The sequence below is a fragment of the Phacochoerus africanus genome, chromosome 11, assembly GCF_016906955.1.
Source record: "Phacochoerus africanus isolate WHEZ1 chromosome 11, ROS_Pafr_v1, whole genome shotgun sequence".
In the NCBI taxonomy this organism is placed as follows: Eukaryota; Metazoa; Chordata; class Mammalia; order Artiodactyla; family Suidae; genus Phacochoerus; species Phacochoerus africanus.
Window position 1 is genome coordinate 130,528,231 of NC_062554.1, and position 16,971 is coordinate 130,545,201.

Here is a 16,971-nt window from a genome sequence, read left to right on the forward strand (position 1 = left end):
CCTCCTCCTTTACAGAGAAAACTACTAAATGTATTCATTTGAGATGTCTGGTTTTCCTTAGTTAACAGTAATCTTTTGCTGTTTCAACTACCTGGTTTTGGTTGTAAAACTCCTATATATTCTGACTTCTGCCTCACCTCTATGGAGTAGTCCTGCAGAGCTGAAAGGCTATCTTTTGGGCTAAGCCTTAAGTTTTGTTTACCAAATAAAACATAATTCTCAGCCTTTAGGTTATGCATCTTTTTCCCAGTAGATAGTACTAATAATTGTAATGATACAGTAACTCAAGTTTTAGAGCCTTATGATCTCAGGGAACATCAATTTAAATACACTTTTTTTACACAGAGAGAAGATAGGATGATCAATAAAATGACTTTTCAAGCTTAAAATAAAATTATATTAGGATAAATCCTATGAGAGAAATAAAATGGAAATAAAATCAAGGGGCAAAAACAATTATTAGAATATCTAACAGTTAAAGAGTTTTGTTCATATTTTTAAAAATGATTATCAAATCACTATAGTATTTATAGCCTCTTAGATAAATCTTAAAGACCGACGGAGCTTTTTTTTTTTAAAAAGGTCAACATTCAAAATATGGCCGGAAATTGTATCCTTTGCATCTGTTTAAATTTATGATAAAAACTTTTAGATACCAATTTAAAAGTACACAGAAGAGTTATCAGTTTCTAAAAGGAAGATCATTGGCAGCAATGTGGAAAGTAAACTGGAAAGAGAAACTTAAGAGGCCATTTGGGAGACTTCTTATAGCTCAGACAAGACGGTATAAGGATGCATTCTAAGGAAACACCGTAGGACAGATCCAAGATATGATGAAGAGGTAAAATCAGTGGGGATACAGAGGATGAAAGAGTCAACAGATTTTAAAGGGAAATTCTCTGAATGTGAGTAATTTCTTGAGGAAAATAGAGGAATTTTGATTGACTCTCAGGTCAGATTAAAATAATAAGACCATTCCTAAAAGTAGGTAATATAACAGGTTTGGGGAAAAAGTGATCCCCCAATTTTTGAATATTTGAGTTTGAGATGTTTATGAGACTGACCAACAGGATGAAGTTACTCCTACTACTCTTACAGGAATGGATGTAAAGTATAGGGAATGGGAGGCTGTAGATAGATAGCAGTGGAAGAAACCTTAATTACAGCTATGATCACTCCTAAGAGTATAGGTAGAAAGAGTATAGGGGGCCTAGGATGGAACAACCTCCTGGAAGAGTAAAGAAGAATCTCCTATTAAGCCCAGTGCATGATATATCACAATGAATGAATCTCAGTGCCTAACACAATACAATGAATGAGTGTTTTGAGGCTCAGGATGGGCTCACCCAAAACATGTCACCATGGCATACTGATTATTTTGAAATGAAGTTGCTTGAGAAGCGGCTGATGCAAAACCCTGACCCTTCTGTCTCCCTGAAAAGGAAGAAACAAATCTCTCATACGAAAGGTGTACTCCTTGCAACTGGAGGTAGAAGGACATCCTTATGTCAGAGACAGGGGATTCAGAGCTGAGAAGCCCGTATAAACAAACTTCGTTACTTCTTTTAATTTACTACCTCAAGCCCAAACTCTGAATCTTCACTTATTAAGCACCAAAAACCTAAGTTTCTTTGTCCTGTCAATTCCTTACACATTTACTGTTTTTTTTTTTTTTTTTTTCGGTCTGAAAAGTATAAATGCTGCCTGCTTTGGCCACTTCTCAGGTCCCATTTTTATGAAACCTCCATGCATATGCATTAAAATTTGCTTCTTTTTCCCTTGATAATCTGCTTTGTCTCAATTTTATTATTCGTTCAGCTACAAGAACTCAAGAGAGGTTGAGGGGAAAATTTCCCATTCCCCAGTAAATATTTGTGAATCAGAGAGAAAGGGGAAAAGTAGACAGAATGTAGAATCAGGAGAAAATATGTTGCAAAATAAAGGCTAAATATAAATAGCTTGCTCCAAGTCAAGCAGATAAGTAAGGACTGGAGGTGGAACTAAATCTCAAAGTTTAAAGACAGAGCTCCAACTACCGTGCTGTAATGACACTCACGACACAGTATAGAAAAGTTACTTAAGCAAGGCTGCAGGAGAGAAAGGCATTTAGAGTATAATTAAAAAGTCTAAAAGGCAGGAAGTTGAGGAGCTACTCCCCAGCCTCCTTCTCAATATCCTTTTCCTAGACCTATGCCTTAAATATAAAAAGTTCCCTTCTCAGATTGTTTTCTTCTTGTTTTCCACATGATTTCAAGGGGGAAGGAAGACCTAGTTTATCTTTAAATGAATGAGATTTCATTTCATTGTATCCATGCTTAGTCTGATTGGGTAGTAACTCCCTTATCAGAAACTAAGAAGAAAGTTTCAGGTTGATGATACCAAACTTAAACTCAAAATTCTCATTGCCAATGTTTTAACCTAAGGGACTTAAAGAACTGGAGAGAACAAGATGGATATCTAGATACTAATACGGCAATAGTTCCAAGTTACACCGTTAAAGTGAAAAACGAGACAAAACATTTTTACCCCATTTCTGTAAATAACAATTATTTCCTCTGACATTGAAAAACATCTGGATTAAGATATTTCAATCTATTCATAGCCGTCATTTCTGGGACATACGCTCCTAAGCATTTTTCACTCCGTAATTATGGATTTTTATGCCCATGTGTTAATCGGGAGGAAAAAAATTTGACCATGCTAAAAGCAGATGTGCTATCTTCTCTGCTTGACGGAGTTCCCTAACAGCGGGTCATATTCACTGGTGTACACAGCAAATAGTCGGGCTCACTAAGGTTCTACCACAAATGAATGAATTAATCAATGAATATGAGTCCGGACGGCCTCGCGTAGCTGCTGCGAGAACCACACATACTCAGAAGCACGCATTTTCCAGTTAATGAGCAAAATGGACATAGGCCGTAATGGAGGCCAGTGAACTCAACGTCCCTCCCTCCGTCAGGCTACAGTCCTGACCGAAAAAGTCCCGATTACGATGGAAAGTGTCTCGAGGGCCCGCAAGTGCAGCTTTCCTCGGTACTCCTCGCTACCGCGAACTCGCTCGGCTGCGGGAGAACCCGGCGGCTGGGAAACGGCATCGGCGTGGGCACTGGTCTGAGGTGCTGTTACGGGGGAGGTGGATCCCGCCGGCCAAAGGCAGCGGTTAGGGCCGTTACTCACCATTCCTTGGGACGCCAAATTGGGGCTGGCGGAGCACCGAACTGAAGAGCATCTGGGCCGGAGGGAAAGGCTCAAGTGAAGGAAAAGCCGCGGAAAAGCCCCCCGATGCAGCAGAAACCGTCTCTTGCGCCCTTCAGAACACGACGAGTTATTGCCTCCAACTCCCGCCACTGTAAGCCCCGGCCACCAAACTCCCCGCCAAACTGACGTCACGCCCTCTGATTGGCTCCCGCCGCGGCGTCCGGGCGCGTCCGAGTCACTTCCCCCTTCGAATCTCCGCCTCCTTTTCTCCCAGCCGCGGGAACCTAGAGTTCCAGAGCTCCCTGAGCGCCTGCGCGGGGGGCCGCAGAGGCGCCGGCGAACGGCGGGGAGGCCTGGGCGCATGCGTAACTCGGCTCGGCAGAGCGCGGAGGAAAAATCCGCGAGAAGGTGGTGGAAGAAGATGGCGGGGCTGGGGCAGAGTTTGCAATCTTTCTGAATAGGCTAGTCGAGTAACTGTTCGGATCATGGCGTCAAACTCAACGAAGTCTTTTCTGGCAGATGCTGGCTATGGAGAACAAGAGCTGGATGCTAACTCTGCCCTTATGGAATTAGACAAAGGTATGCGAAAGAGCGGGCGAAGCGGGTGGAACGGGTGTGGGGGGAACTGGCGCCACCAGGCGGTGGTAGCCTAGGAAGAGGCTGGGAAGGCGCATGCGCACATCTTCCCTGGGCGGGGCAGGCGCGGGTGCTTGTGCTTTTGGTAAGGCATTTGCAGCTTGGGGAGATTGTTCCTGAAAATTGCGGCGTTGCCGGATGGGCCTCACACACGCTGAAAAAGTAGAAAACTCCAGTGATGGGCCCGTCTTGACCGCTTGAGGGCACAGTCCCCCGATTTTCCGAGCAGTTTCTAAAAATGCTACATTGAAATTGAGAAATTAGTTTTCATTATAGTCGATTGAGACCAGGTCTTCACCAAAAGAGTGCTGAATAATAACCTTGGACCGATTTTATTGCGATTCACTTGATTTCTGTAACTGTTACCTGCCAGTTACTACGCAGGTTAAATAGGGACAAGTCCATCCCAAAAGCACAGCCCTTGCTCATTCTGTGCAGACAGATTCCACGAGTTCTATTTCCTTACGGGCGTGGGAGGGATGGTGGGTGGTGGAGTCGGCTGGGCAAGGGTGAGGTGGGGGTTGGGAGCTTGGTGTAGTAGAAGGAGCTTTAGGTAGACGGAGTTGAATTTTAATTCCGCTGATTTTATGATGAAGGACAGGTGACCTAACTTCACCTAACCTTGGTTTTTTTTCTCTGCAAAGTGGGTAAAGTACCATTGAGCTGGCAAGATTGTTGTCAATATTAAGTGATTTAATGATGTGCAAGAGAAGTCTTTATTAAATGCAGAAAAAAAATTGCCTTACCCATGCATATGGGAGGCAGGGGGAGATCTTTGTCAGTAAAAAACTCAAGTATTAAAATGAAACTTTTGTTCAGTGTACTTAAATGCTTTTTATTGAATGGGGGAAACATCTGGCATACATTAATTTTTGTGTGTAAAAAACAAGAATTGGACTAGCAGAACGCTCTCCCTTTAAGTCCAATTGGAGTCACTTCCCAGCTCTCTGACTTGGTCACTACATTGACTTTGGGGGGGGTACTCTTTTTGTTTATTTGTTTTGTTTGGTTTTGACCTGTAAACATTTAAAGTGGGTTGGTCTGAATAAGTGTTTTAGACTTTAAAAAAAGCTTTTAACTCCTTTTGCTCAACATAAAACTGTCACAGCGCTCCATTGAGATTTTCATTTGGTTGAGTCACAGTATCTTCAGTACCTCTCCACCAGCCAAGAAAATGTTGAGCTTTGCTTTCGCTTACCTGTATGATAGGGCTTTTTACCTCTGAATTACGAAACCATAGCATTACATAATCTTTCCCTCCCCATTCTGACAATTCCTTCCTTAGTCCCCAATGAGAGTTGCCAGTCTGGATATCTAATGATCCTGCTGATTCTAAAGACATTGCCTACCTCTCTAGTCCTGGTGGGCTCATCCCGTAATGAGAGTAGAACAGTGGTGTAGAGCAGAATCGATATGGGGCGCTGAAGAAAGGAGAAATCTGGAATCATTTAATTCCTAAAAACTTGCAGTTGTGGTAAAAATAAATGAAACACGATTTTTCCTTCTTAAAAGTAGAAATAGAACTATTTCCTATCTGTAAGAAATTTATAGGTAACTATTACTTGTTTAACTCAGGTGTAAACCAGGTATTAGTGGACAAAACAGCTTTAAGAAGCTCACACTCTTAACAGAAGAAGGCAGACAGAGCTAGATCAAATATGACCTTATTCGGACAAGAAGTTAGGATTTTATGCCAAGTGCATTGGGAAAACATTGAAACTTTTTATGCAGGACTGATTTACATTTTTAAAGATCACTTTAGCTCCTATGTAGAGATCTTTCTGCCTTCCCTTTTTTAAAGTTTTAAGCTAATAACCATGCTGCCCAAGCTGTGAAGACAGCATATATAAACAGAGTTGTGTCGTAATCAAGCATAGCTTACATATATTTGACATTTCATAATACACACAAACATTTCTATAATATAGGCATTACAGAGGACTCTCAGGTACATTAGTGTAACATTTTCACTAATGTAACTTCTACCTTGTCAGTCTAAAGATTTTTAAGTCAGCTGATGGGAAATTGTCCCAATGATTTAGGAAAACTTAGCTAGGTGTCTGGGTGAAAAGGAGAGTCTCCCTTAAGTGACACCACTCAGCCTGTTGGCCTTGGGAAGGATGAGATCAAAGAGCCGAGAGGAAGAGAGTGGTTCCCTTTCTTGCACCTGGGCAATGAGAAGGGGGAAAGGTAGAGGGTGGAGTTGCCGCTTGAGGTGTTGGTGAACTTCATGCTGCAGGAAAATCTTGATGGTGTGTTCAATGCAAAATTTACTTACGAAATTGTAAATCAGTGCAACTGTCTGTTCTCCCTTATTTTCCTCTTAAATGCCATCACCTCACCTATATTCCAAAACATCCAAATTCCCAGACTGCAAAAGAGACCATAGGTTGTTTTTACACTACCCATGTTTGCACAGATGTAGTTGTGTTGTGATAAACATGAGTCCTTGGAAGTATCCCCATATCCTCAACTAAAAAGAGAAGCCTCTGCAGCCAAGTTTATACCAAGCGACTAAGTTTATGCTATAAGTGATTCAGGAGTGGACCTACACTGAGTCAATCAAATTCTTTGTCCTGAGAGTCTGTACTGCCAGACCACACTTAGTCTGATAGTGTGGCAAAGTGGACATGTACAGTGTTGTAGAACTGAGAGTTTTTAAGGTCAGACACTTAATAACTCAAAGCCACATGAAAACCAGCATTAGAAAAGACTGATACTTAAAGCCTGGTTGGTGGTCCTGTTCTCGGAGAGACAGCAGTGAGTGATGGCTTGAAGTGAGATCTTAATTCTCTGCTCAGGAATTGAACCTGGGCAGCATGGACAAAAACCAGGAATCCTAGCCAGTAGACCAGCTAGAGGCTAGAAGCAGAATTGCCTGACTCTTGCCCCCTGTTGAAAGCAGGAATGTTTCAAGGAGGCAAAGACTATAAAAACAGGTACAAAGATTATTGTTAGAGACACAGTACAGCAAAAGGGAAAGCACACAGAGAAGCAGTCTGTCTACCTATGGCAGAAACAAAGCAGTAATGCACCCTGAAAGGAGGAGAGCTGGTGTGGGCCATCCGCTCAGTGAGGAACGTGCCGGGAGATGATTTAAATCACTTATATCAGGCAGTTCTTCCAGGCCTTTGTTTTCCTTTCACCAATTCTCTTGTTTCCTTTCTCACACCTGACAACTCCACACTCTCCCCGATGTGTGTGTGCATCTTTTGGCCAAGACATAGTCCAAAGCAGAGGGTGCTGGGATGGTACAGGACTTACTACGTCCCGGTGTGCCTTCCCTTTCTGACCCCTAGGAGTCTTTCTGCACTTAGGTAGCTGGGGAGCTCTCCTTGACCCCAGGAGTGATTGAAGTGGCCATCTTATCTTTCTCCTCCAGCGGAGCTCAGCTCCCACCCTTAACTTTCTCCTTGAGGTGGCAAAGAGAGGCAAGGCCCAATTTACTCAGCCTAACAAGGCCTGGCTGTTCTAGTCCAGGGGCGCATCCACCTCTTAACTCAGCCCCTTAATGGACTATGAGCTGATCCAAAATCCAAGGCCCTTCCTCACTTCTTGGATTCAGTTCTATGGATTTTGAGTTCAAAATCCATAGACTTATTTTTCTGTATGGGTAAGAGCTACTATCTTGTAATTTAAAAAGTGAGTTATTATATATTCCTGAAAGTTGATAACTCATAAAATGAAATTGACTTCTTTATGATTCTGAATCAGTATGCTCTGTGCATACTGCCCAGTATTGCATCCATTACTCTGTCTGTTCACAGAGTTCATGGGAGTAATGGATGCTTTATAATTAACGCATCATCCGTTGAGTTGACTGTTATATCCGTTGTTTCTGTTCCTCCTTTTTAAATATAATTCGCTGAGACATTACTATTATCAGTTTATTAAGGTGTGGATTGTTAGGGTACCTTGGAATAATGTTGTTATATACCTGTGTTTGTATTTCTCCTCTCCCCTCACCCTCATTTTTTTTTTTTTTTTTTTTTGCTTTTTAGGGCTGCACCTGCAGCATATGGAAGTTCCCAGGCTAGGGGTCGAATCAGCTGCATCTACAACCTACACCACAGCTCACGGCAAAGTCAGTGCTGGATCCTTAACCTGATGGGTGGGGCCAGGGATTAAATTTGCATCCTCATGCACCCTAGTCGGGTTCATAATCCGCTGAGCCACAATGGGAACACCCCCCCCCATTTTTAATGTATTTAAGGGGTTATGGTTCCATTTTGAATCATCCTCACCCCTTAGCCAAAGCAAATGTATACCACAAATTCTCCTAAAATGGGCTTGCATGGTAATGTGTATTAGCAGTCTTCTTTGTAGTGGATATTAGTCGTATTGGTGGTCACTTGGCATCTTGTGAACATTCTCCTCTGCTTGGGGAATGGGATACATCACAAGCCCTGTCTCATCCCAGTGGACGCAGACACGTAAGTTGCCCTTTTAAGGGTGCAGGATGTGACCTAGGCTCTGCCTGTCAGACGGATCTCCTCCAGGCTCTGTGATTCAGTTTAAAGATGCAAGGCAGAGTCAAAGCACACACTCCCAGTTCCCTTCCCCGGCAGCAGCAGTGGCTGCAGCGTTCGTTGTATGCAGTAGCTGCAGCAATGGCTACAACACTGCTAGATGGCAGGAGAGCTAATTCTAGCATCTGGTGTTTCCCAGAAACAGCAGTTTTCCTCATGTAATTAGTTTGGCAGTGTGGAGTTAGGTGTTCTTAGGAGTTTACCCTTGAAATTGTTTATTACTTTAAAAAAAAAAGCCTAATTTTCTGCCCAGTAACCTGGAGTTAGCTTCTGTTGCTAGTAGCTGAGAACTCTGAATGATGCATGCTACCTAGAAATGTGTGTTATTTTGAAAACCTGATTAATGTATCACAAACCTCAGGTTTACATAATTTATGTTCTTCTTTGGTTCCTTGAAATTTGTCATCCCTTAGAATTACAGCTCTCTGAAATCACATTCAGATATCTCTTCTTTAATCTTAACCTCTCTCCTCTAGTTGCGAGAAATGCATTTTAGCATAATAGGACCAGATTATTAGGATCTTAAGCTCATCTGTGAAGTTTACCCGCTATTGTTCCTTAGGCAAGTTGCATAACTCTTCTTTGCTTGTGTCCTCATCTTTAAAAGGGGGACAATAATAATACCTAACTTCTGAGAGCATAGTGAGAGTTTAATACATGTGAAATGCTTATTAGAGTGTCTGGCATCATCGCAATCACCATCATGATGAACTGCTTGGTGTTTTGTTTTGTTTTGTCTTTTTAGGGCTGCACCCGAGGCATATGGAGGTTTCCAGGCTGCAGGTCGAATCGGAGCTGTAGCCACTGGCCTACACCAGAGACCCAGCACCGCCAGATCCGTAACCCACTGAGCAAGGTCAGGGATCAAACCTGCGTCCTCATGGATACTAGTCAGATTCGTTTCCACTGCCCAAGACGGGAACTCCAATTAACTGCTGTTTTAACCATTTATTGTCATTCAGACCTCAGTAGACTGACCTCTCTTCTTCTCTTACCTGCCAGTCCCTTGCTGTTTTACTTCTTTATCCAGCTTAGATTTCATGGTCTCTCAATTCATTGGCTCCATTAATTTCTTCCCAGTACTTTAAACTCTCATCCAAGGTTCTATTCTAGTCATGTGTGCCCAAAGGCAGCCAGATGTCGCTGGGGAAAGTCATGCCTCAGAGTACCTGCTGTTATCAGAAAAGATACTAACCCCCTGAATTGGCCTTCAACACAAACCTACAGTGTTTTTCTGGTCAAGACTCTCCTACCTTCTTCATGACACTTCAGATCTTTACATTTTTCAAAAAAAAAAGCCAAAAATCCTGGGTTTTATGTGAAATATCATTTCATTTTGAAATTTGACAGTGGATTCAAAACCTTTAAACACGTTGTCTCATAAAATTCTTCCGAGGGCCAGATTGAGCAGTCTCCTGGTGTTCTAACTGCAGCCTGGGCAGGCCAGTCAACTAAGATAAATGGCAGAGGGTAGCCTGAGGATTTACTTACCTGCCTACCTTCTCAAAGCAGTGAAACAGATGCCTAGGCTGCTGCCCCAGAGATCTGATCAGTTTGGAGAGGAGGGAACCCTAGTATAGATATTTTTGAAAATTTTCACAAATGGTTCTAATGCAGAATCAGAGCTGATAAACCACTAACCTAGCAAAATGTTCTGCACATGTTAAGTGCAAAATAAGTTTAGAATAATGAATGTCACTGCTGCCAAGTAAATTTTGACTGAATGAGCAATTTACTGACAGTTTATTTTATTTCTCCCTGGTCTACCTGCCTGCAACTGGATTAAGCACTCTTTAACTCCAGGCACTGAAAAGGAAGAGATCCCTGCTACTTTGGTGGGAGAATGAAAAGCAGGATGTAGAAATAGCAGTCATACCCCTCCACAGTGATCTCATAGAGACTCTTTCCTTTTTTTGCTTTTTAAGGCCGCACTCGTGGCATATGGAGGTTCCCAGGCTAGGGGTCCAATCAGAGCTACAGCTGCTGGCCTCTGCCGCAGGCACAGGAATGCAAGATCTGAGCTGCGTCTTCGAGCTACACCACAGCTTACAGCAATGCCAGATCCTTAACCCACTGAGCAAGGCCCGGGATCGAACCCACAACCTCATGGTTCCTAGTTGAATTCACTTCCGCTGCACCACGACAGGAACTCCTCATAGCAGCATTCTTAAGATTATTGGTCTTTTGATCAAGACATTCTTCCTCAGATTGGTTGTTGCTAGCCACAGAAATAAAGTGAATGATTCCTCTTAAACTTCTCTAAGAGCAAGATCTGACTGTGCTGAGCTGACTCTGCGGGTGCTTGGCTTATACTGGCATTAAAATTGGCCTAGAGCAAGCAAGCCGGGTATCATACTGCCTCAGCCTAGAACTGTTGCTAAATCATAGGCCTTAATGCATTTCTCTCTTCTCTTGCTCTCCAGCTTTTGACCTTCTGAGCCAGCCTAGCTTCTCATTTCTTCTCATATCATTTTCTGATTTCAGAAAATAAGCAAGAAATGTACTATTCTTTAGCTTGTTTTCCCTGATGGCCCTGTTACAGGAATGAGGGTCTCTTTTACCCTAAATAAAATGTGACAGCACTAGAGAAACCAACATATTTCTCTGACCAGATTCAAAATTATCATAGGTACATTTTGAATCAGCATGTTTAGGAGTTCCCATTGTGGCTCAGTGGTTAACAAATCCGACTAGGAACCATGAGGTTGTGGGTTTGATCCCTGGCTTTGCCCAGTGGGTTAAGGATCTGGCATTGCCATGAGCTGTGGTGTAGATCAAAGATGCAGCTCGTATCCTGTGTTGCCGATGCTCTGGCGTAGGCCAGCGGCTACAGCTCTGATTCAACCCCTAGCCTGGGAACCTCCATATACTGCAGGTGCGGCCCTAGAGAAGACTAAATAAATAAATCAGCATGTTTAAATAAACCACTGTGGCCTGTGGTTCTGTTTTTCAAGGGAAAGTAAGTCAAATCATACTTTGTTGAGGAAATTCCCTGTACATGGACTGCTTCCTTCTTTTTTCATCCCATCCAAGGTTAATGTACTGCAAAGAGAACTTTGCTGTCCTTTGCATCGCTCAGCTGAGAGAGAGAGAAGAGGAGACAGTCTTAACTGCTGTGGATTCTCCCGGGAGTCCCTTCCTCCAGCACAGGCTCGCAGGCAAACATGTCCTCTTGGCTCTTCTCTCTCCTCCATCCTCAGACTTGCCTTTCCTGTTCTCCCCTTCCCTTATGTCCGTTCGCTGCCTCGTCTGTGTCTCTTGACCCCTTTTTCAAGGTGATAGGAGCCATTGCCAGTCACCTAGAATGTCCCTGTTGGCACTGTGCATTTAATGGGAAGAAGACTCCTGTAACTTCCAGTGGCAGTTCTTGTGCGTGGGGAAGTTGACGGGTGGGTGGAGGGAGAAGGGAACAGGCAAAGTAGGGATGTGTTCTAAATATCTGAACTAGAAATTAGGGTTCATGTTGAATTAATCTTCCCATAGGAACTTCTATTATAATTTGTTACTAGATTATGGAGTACTGTGAGTACTGCTAGTGCTTTTTTTTTTTTTTTTTTTTAAATCTTATGAGGAAGAATGTTCCAAGTACCAAGCAACTAACATGAGTGCATTTGTGGAACTTAACTCTTTAGTAAGTTCTAGAAATTGCATGTGCAGATTTACTTTGTGGCTGTCTTCCGTATTGAAACAAAGTGGTCACCAGTAAAGAGCCCTCTGTCCACTGGGAAACAAAGGCGCAGAGGAAGAGCTGGGAGTTGAGGTTTAGTCATTGTCTTACTGAGGACCACAGCCTTCCAGAGACCTCTGAGGAACTGCTCAGGAGGGTGGGGGGGGAGCAGGTGGGCATGTGATTTTGGCTGAGGCGTGTGTGCAGTCCAGCCAGCCTGCAGCTCAGTAGAAGGTTACTGCTTGGGAACAGATATCTCAGTTAATGATTTTAGTGCTTTCCCAAGTGAGAAGAGGCAAGAATCGGGGTTCATAAAAAGTTTTTTTCTGAAATACAGCTACCTAAGAGCCTGTTTTGCCTGTTTTCCCTAAAGCACATAGTGCCTCGTCTTGCTTTGCATCCTGAATTCCTTTCGGAGTGTACAGTAGGTCGGCGGCTTCATTCTTGTAGAACCGAAGGGCAAGTGACATTCCTTGTTTTACACCTCAGACATTTCCTTTGTCATTTTCTAACAACGAACAGACTTCACTGAGCAGAGACATCCTAGGGTATTTATTCTTGTGCAGATATGATCAGCATTTTGTAAATTGCAAAATACCGAAAGAAATATTTGGCAGTTCCTGCTGTGGCTCAGCAGGTTAAGAACGCGAGGATATGGGTTCGATCCCTGGCCTCACTCGGTGGGTTAAGGATCCATGTTACCGCAAGCTGCAGCATAGGTCATAGATGTGGCTCGGATCCAGTGTTGCCGTGGTCTACGCCACAGCCACAGCTCTGATTGAACCCCTAGCCTGGGAACTTCCTTATGCCACAGGGGCAGTGGTTAAAAAAAAAATTAAATTGAAGGCGATGCTGTTCATTCTATATCAAGATATTCATTCTTAATGAATTTTAAGCCTTGAACATTAACTCCTTTTGTTTGTTGGGTTTTTTAAAAAATCAAGTTCAATGAGGTTTAATTTGCATATAGTAAAATAACCAAATGTGTGTAGTCCTGAAACCGCTACCACAGTCAAGATAGAGAAAAGCTTTTTCATCCACAAAACTTGCCCTGTGCCTCTTTGTGGTCAGTCCCCTCTCTCTACCCACTGGCAGTCACTGATCTCCTTTCTGTCCGCATGGTGTCGCCTTTTCCAGAGTGCCATGTAAAACAGAGTCAAACAGTATATAGTCTTTTGGGCCTGACTTCTTTCACTTAGCGTCATGATTTTGAGACCCACCTATGCTGTTGAATTAATCAGTGGTTGGTTCCTTTTCATTGCTGAGTAAGCGGTCCATTGTATAGAGATACCACAGTTTGTTTATTCATTCCCCTTTTGATGGATTCTTGGATTGTTTCTAGTTTGGGGCTATTGTGAATAAAGCTGCTGTGGATATTTGTGTTCAGATCTTTATACGGACATGTGTTTTCAGTTCACTTGGATACATATTTAGAAGTAGGATTGCTGAGTGTATGCTGAGTTTTATGTTTATAGGAAATGGCCAAACTTTTCCAAAGAACTGTATAGTTTTGCATTCCAACCAGCAATGTGGGAGAGTTTTAGTTGCTTCATATTCTCATTAGCACAGTCTTTTTAAATTTTTTGCCATTTGAGTGGCTGTGTCTGTTATCTTTTTGTGGTTATTAATTTACATTTCCCCGATGACTGACAGTGTTCAGCATCTGTTCCTGTGATTATATTTGCTGTCCATATTTCCTCTTTAATGAAATTTCTCTTCAAATGTTGCCCATGAAAAAAAATTGAATTGTCTGAAGTTCCCTTATAGCACAGCAGGTTAAGGATGCAGCATTGCTGCAGTCGTGGCACAGGCCACAGTTATGGCACAGGTTCGATCCTTGGCTGGGGAACTTCCACATGCCATACGTGTGGCTAAAAAAAAATTGAGTTGTCTTATCATTGAGATAGAAGAACTATGGATGAAGCCCTTTATCATATTTGTGTTCCGTAGATAAATTTTCTTCTAGTATATGCCTTGTCTTTTTATCCTCTGAACAGTATACTTTGAAAATCAGAAGTTTTTAATTTTGACAAAGTTTAACTACCACTTTTTAATTTTATGGTTCATGCTTTTGTGTTTTATGTAAGAATTCTTTCCTTAACCCAAGTTTATAAAGATTTCCTCTGTATTTTCTCCTGTATGGTTTATAATTATAGCTCTTACATCTAGATCTGTGGTTCACTTTGAATTAATTTTTGTATGTGGTGCAAATTAAAGATTGTTTCTTTATTTCCTTTCCTTTTTTCTCTTTATGGATATCTGGTTGTTCCAGAACCATTTGCCTAAAGTATCCTTTTCATACTAGGTTATCATCACCTTTTGTTATTAGACCATTGGTTTGAGACTTTTCTTCTTTCTTAACATAAGCATTTAATGTCATAGATGTTTCTTGAAGAACTGCTTTAGCTGCATGCCACAGATTATGCTTTCATTTTTATTCATTTCAAGATATTTTTCTAATTTCTTTTTTGGTTTCTTCTTTTACTTTCTCCCTTCTTTCCCTGATTTCATCTTCTTATTGGTTATTTATAAGTGTGTTCCTTACTTTCCAAATATTTGGGAATTTGTAGGTATTTTTTTTCCTCTTTCTGAATTTTAATTTCATTATGGTCAGACAACATACCTAATGAGATTTCCTTCCTTTTAAATTTGTCGAGATTTGCTTATGTCTCTGAATATTCTATCAGCTCAACCTTTTTCATTATTGTGTCCAAAAGTGACACTTTACCAAATTACTGTTTCATATACCATTTTTATTTTTAAGAAGATAATGAGTTATAATTGTACTTTACCTCATTGTTAAGAATGATTGTTATGTTACTTTGTAAATAATTTTACTCTGTCATGCTGTGTTGTATTTGCTGTTTTGACTATTGCAGCCGCAAATTCATAAGCTGTTCCTCCCTCTTTACGCTTTCCGTAGGTCTAAGATCTGGCAAACTTGGTGAACAGTGTGAAGCAGTTGTTCGTTTCCCCCGGCTCTTCCAGAAGTATCCGTTCCCCATTCTCATCAATTCTGCATTCCTGAAGTTAGCCGATGTCTTCAGGGTTGGGTAAGTCTTTTCAAAGCCTCAGTGTCCTAAAGTTCTTTGTTCATGTTTCTTTATTTTATGTTGTGGTCTTGTATTCTTTTTGCCTTCGGGGACTTCCATATGGTTCGTTATCAGTTTTGTGGATGCACAGGACACCTCGCAACACTTCTTGGTGCAAAACAGACGTGAGGGTGTAAGTCGGAGAGTACTTATTTCTTTGGGGGCTAACTCAAATTAAGACAACCTTAGGAGTTCCCGTCGTGGCGCAATGGTTAATGAATCCGACTAGGAACCATGAGGTTGCGGGTTCGATCCCTGGCCTCGCTCAGTGGGTTGAGGATCCGGCATTGCTATGAGCTGTGGTGTAGGTTGCAGATGCAGCTCAGGTCCTGCGTTGCTGTGGCTGTGGTGTAGGCTGGGTGTTTACAGCTCCAATTAGACCCCTAGCCTGGGAACCTCCATATGCCGTGAGTGCAGCCATAGAAAAAGGGGAAGGAAAAAAAAAAAAGACAACCTTAATATATTATTGTATATTTTGGAAATGTCTCTGGCTTTGTGCAGATCCTTTTGAGAAGTTTCTAATTTAACAGTTTTAGCATGAGATTACATGTTACATGAGATTACATGTCCCTGTGAAGTGCCTGAAACATGTAAGCAAGCGTTGAATAAACACCTATATGTTTTTTCTCTCTGCCATTCTTTCTCCCACTTCTCCCCACAATTCTCAGTGCACTCACGTACTTAGACACACACCACGTCAGACTTGGGAGGAAAGATGTAAAATTAGCTCGAGAGAAGGAAGACCGTCTATCTCCTTGGTTATAATGCGATAGAGGAGATTGAGTCTGGCTCCAAGGCTTCTCTTTATGTTACTCCTGTTTTGGTGTCTTGCAGCAGGACTGCAGGTTTTGCTAACTGCTTATGCTTAGTGCTTATCTCATGTACAGTTGGCCCTCTGCATCCAAGGGTTCTGCATCCACAGGTTCTACCAACCACGGGTCAAAAATATTTGGAACAAAAATCCCAGAAAGTTCCAAAAAGGTAAAACTTGACTTTACTTTCTGCTGACAGCTCTTTACATTGTATTAACAGTTACTGACATAGCATTTACATTGTACTAGGTCCGATAAGTAATCCAGAGATGATTATATGGGAGGATGTGCAAATACTATGCCATAAGGGACTTGGGTGTCTAAGGATTTTGGTACGGGGGGTGGTTTCTGGAACCAGTCCCCCTCCCCACCCACAGATACCAAAGGATGACTCTATAGACTTTAACCCTCTTAGTGGTAAGACAGAGAATAATAAGATTGAAAAACAGTGGCCGGTTGGCTAAAATTTGATATAGTTAGTGTTGCTTTGACTCCTGATTAAATATTTTCCTAGAGTGGTCTAATTTATTTTTATCTCTGGTTTTCCATAGAAACAATTTCCTGAGGCTGTGTGTTCTTAAAGTTACTCAACAAAGTGAGAAGCATTTGGAGAAGATTCTAAATGTGGATGAATTTGTGAAGAGAATCTTCTCTGTGATTCATAGTAATGACCCCGTAGCAAGAGCCATCACTCTCAGGTATACTCTGTCACTCTGATGAGTCACCACGAGGTTTTCGAATTGTATTGTGTCCCCCCCAAAGGCAGTATATTTGCTCTTATTGTTTTGTATAGTAAGAATTTATTTTTGTTTTTTTCTACTAAGACTCCATGCAAAAATATGGTAACTGTCCCATTCTGTACATGCTCCGTAGCTATAACCGTTTATAATACTCTTTTGGTAACTTGTGTTTGAAATAGTTCTCTTTGTGGATAGATATTCTGGTCTGACAACTCACATCTGAATATAGTAATATGAGTATGATAACTCGCATCTGAATGTGAATATCTTAGCCTCAGATTATTTTGAACTTTC

The 16,971-nt window shown here is 41.8% G+C and overlaps 2 protein-coding genes across 2 annotated transcripts in view; one reads left to right on the forward strand and one right to left on the reverse strand.

Moving 5' to 3' along the window:
* Nucleotides 1–3,385, reverse strand: part of DTL (denticleless E3 ubiquitin protein ligase homolog) — a 49,681-nt gene extending 46,296 nt beyond the window's left edge. Inside the window, exon 1 of the mRNA XM_047753751.1 lies at nucleotides 3,181–3,385. Coding sequence (XP_047609707.1) covers nucleotides 3,181–3,232 — 52 coding nt within the window. The 5' untranslated portion in view covers nucleotides 3,233–3,385. The remainder of the gene's footprint in view (nucleotides 1–3,180) is intronic.
* A 78-nt stretch (nucleotides 3,386–3,463) lies between these two features.
* INTS7 (integrator complex subunit 7) overlaps nucleotides 3,464–16,971 on the forward strand; it is a 77,147-nt gene continuing 63,639 nt past the window's right edge. Inside the window, exons 1-3 of the mRNA XM_047752301.1 lie at nucleotides 3,464–3,780; nucleotides 14,957–15,086; nucleotides 16,489–16,635. Coding sequence (XP_047608257.1) covers nucleotides 3,687–3,780; nucleotides 14,957–15,086; nucleotides 16,489–16,635 — 371 coding nt within the window. The 5' untranslated portion in view covers nucleotides 3,464–3,686. The remainder of the gene's footprint in view (nucleotides 3,781–14,956; nucleotides 15,087–16,488; nucleotides 16,636–16,971) is intronic.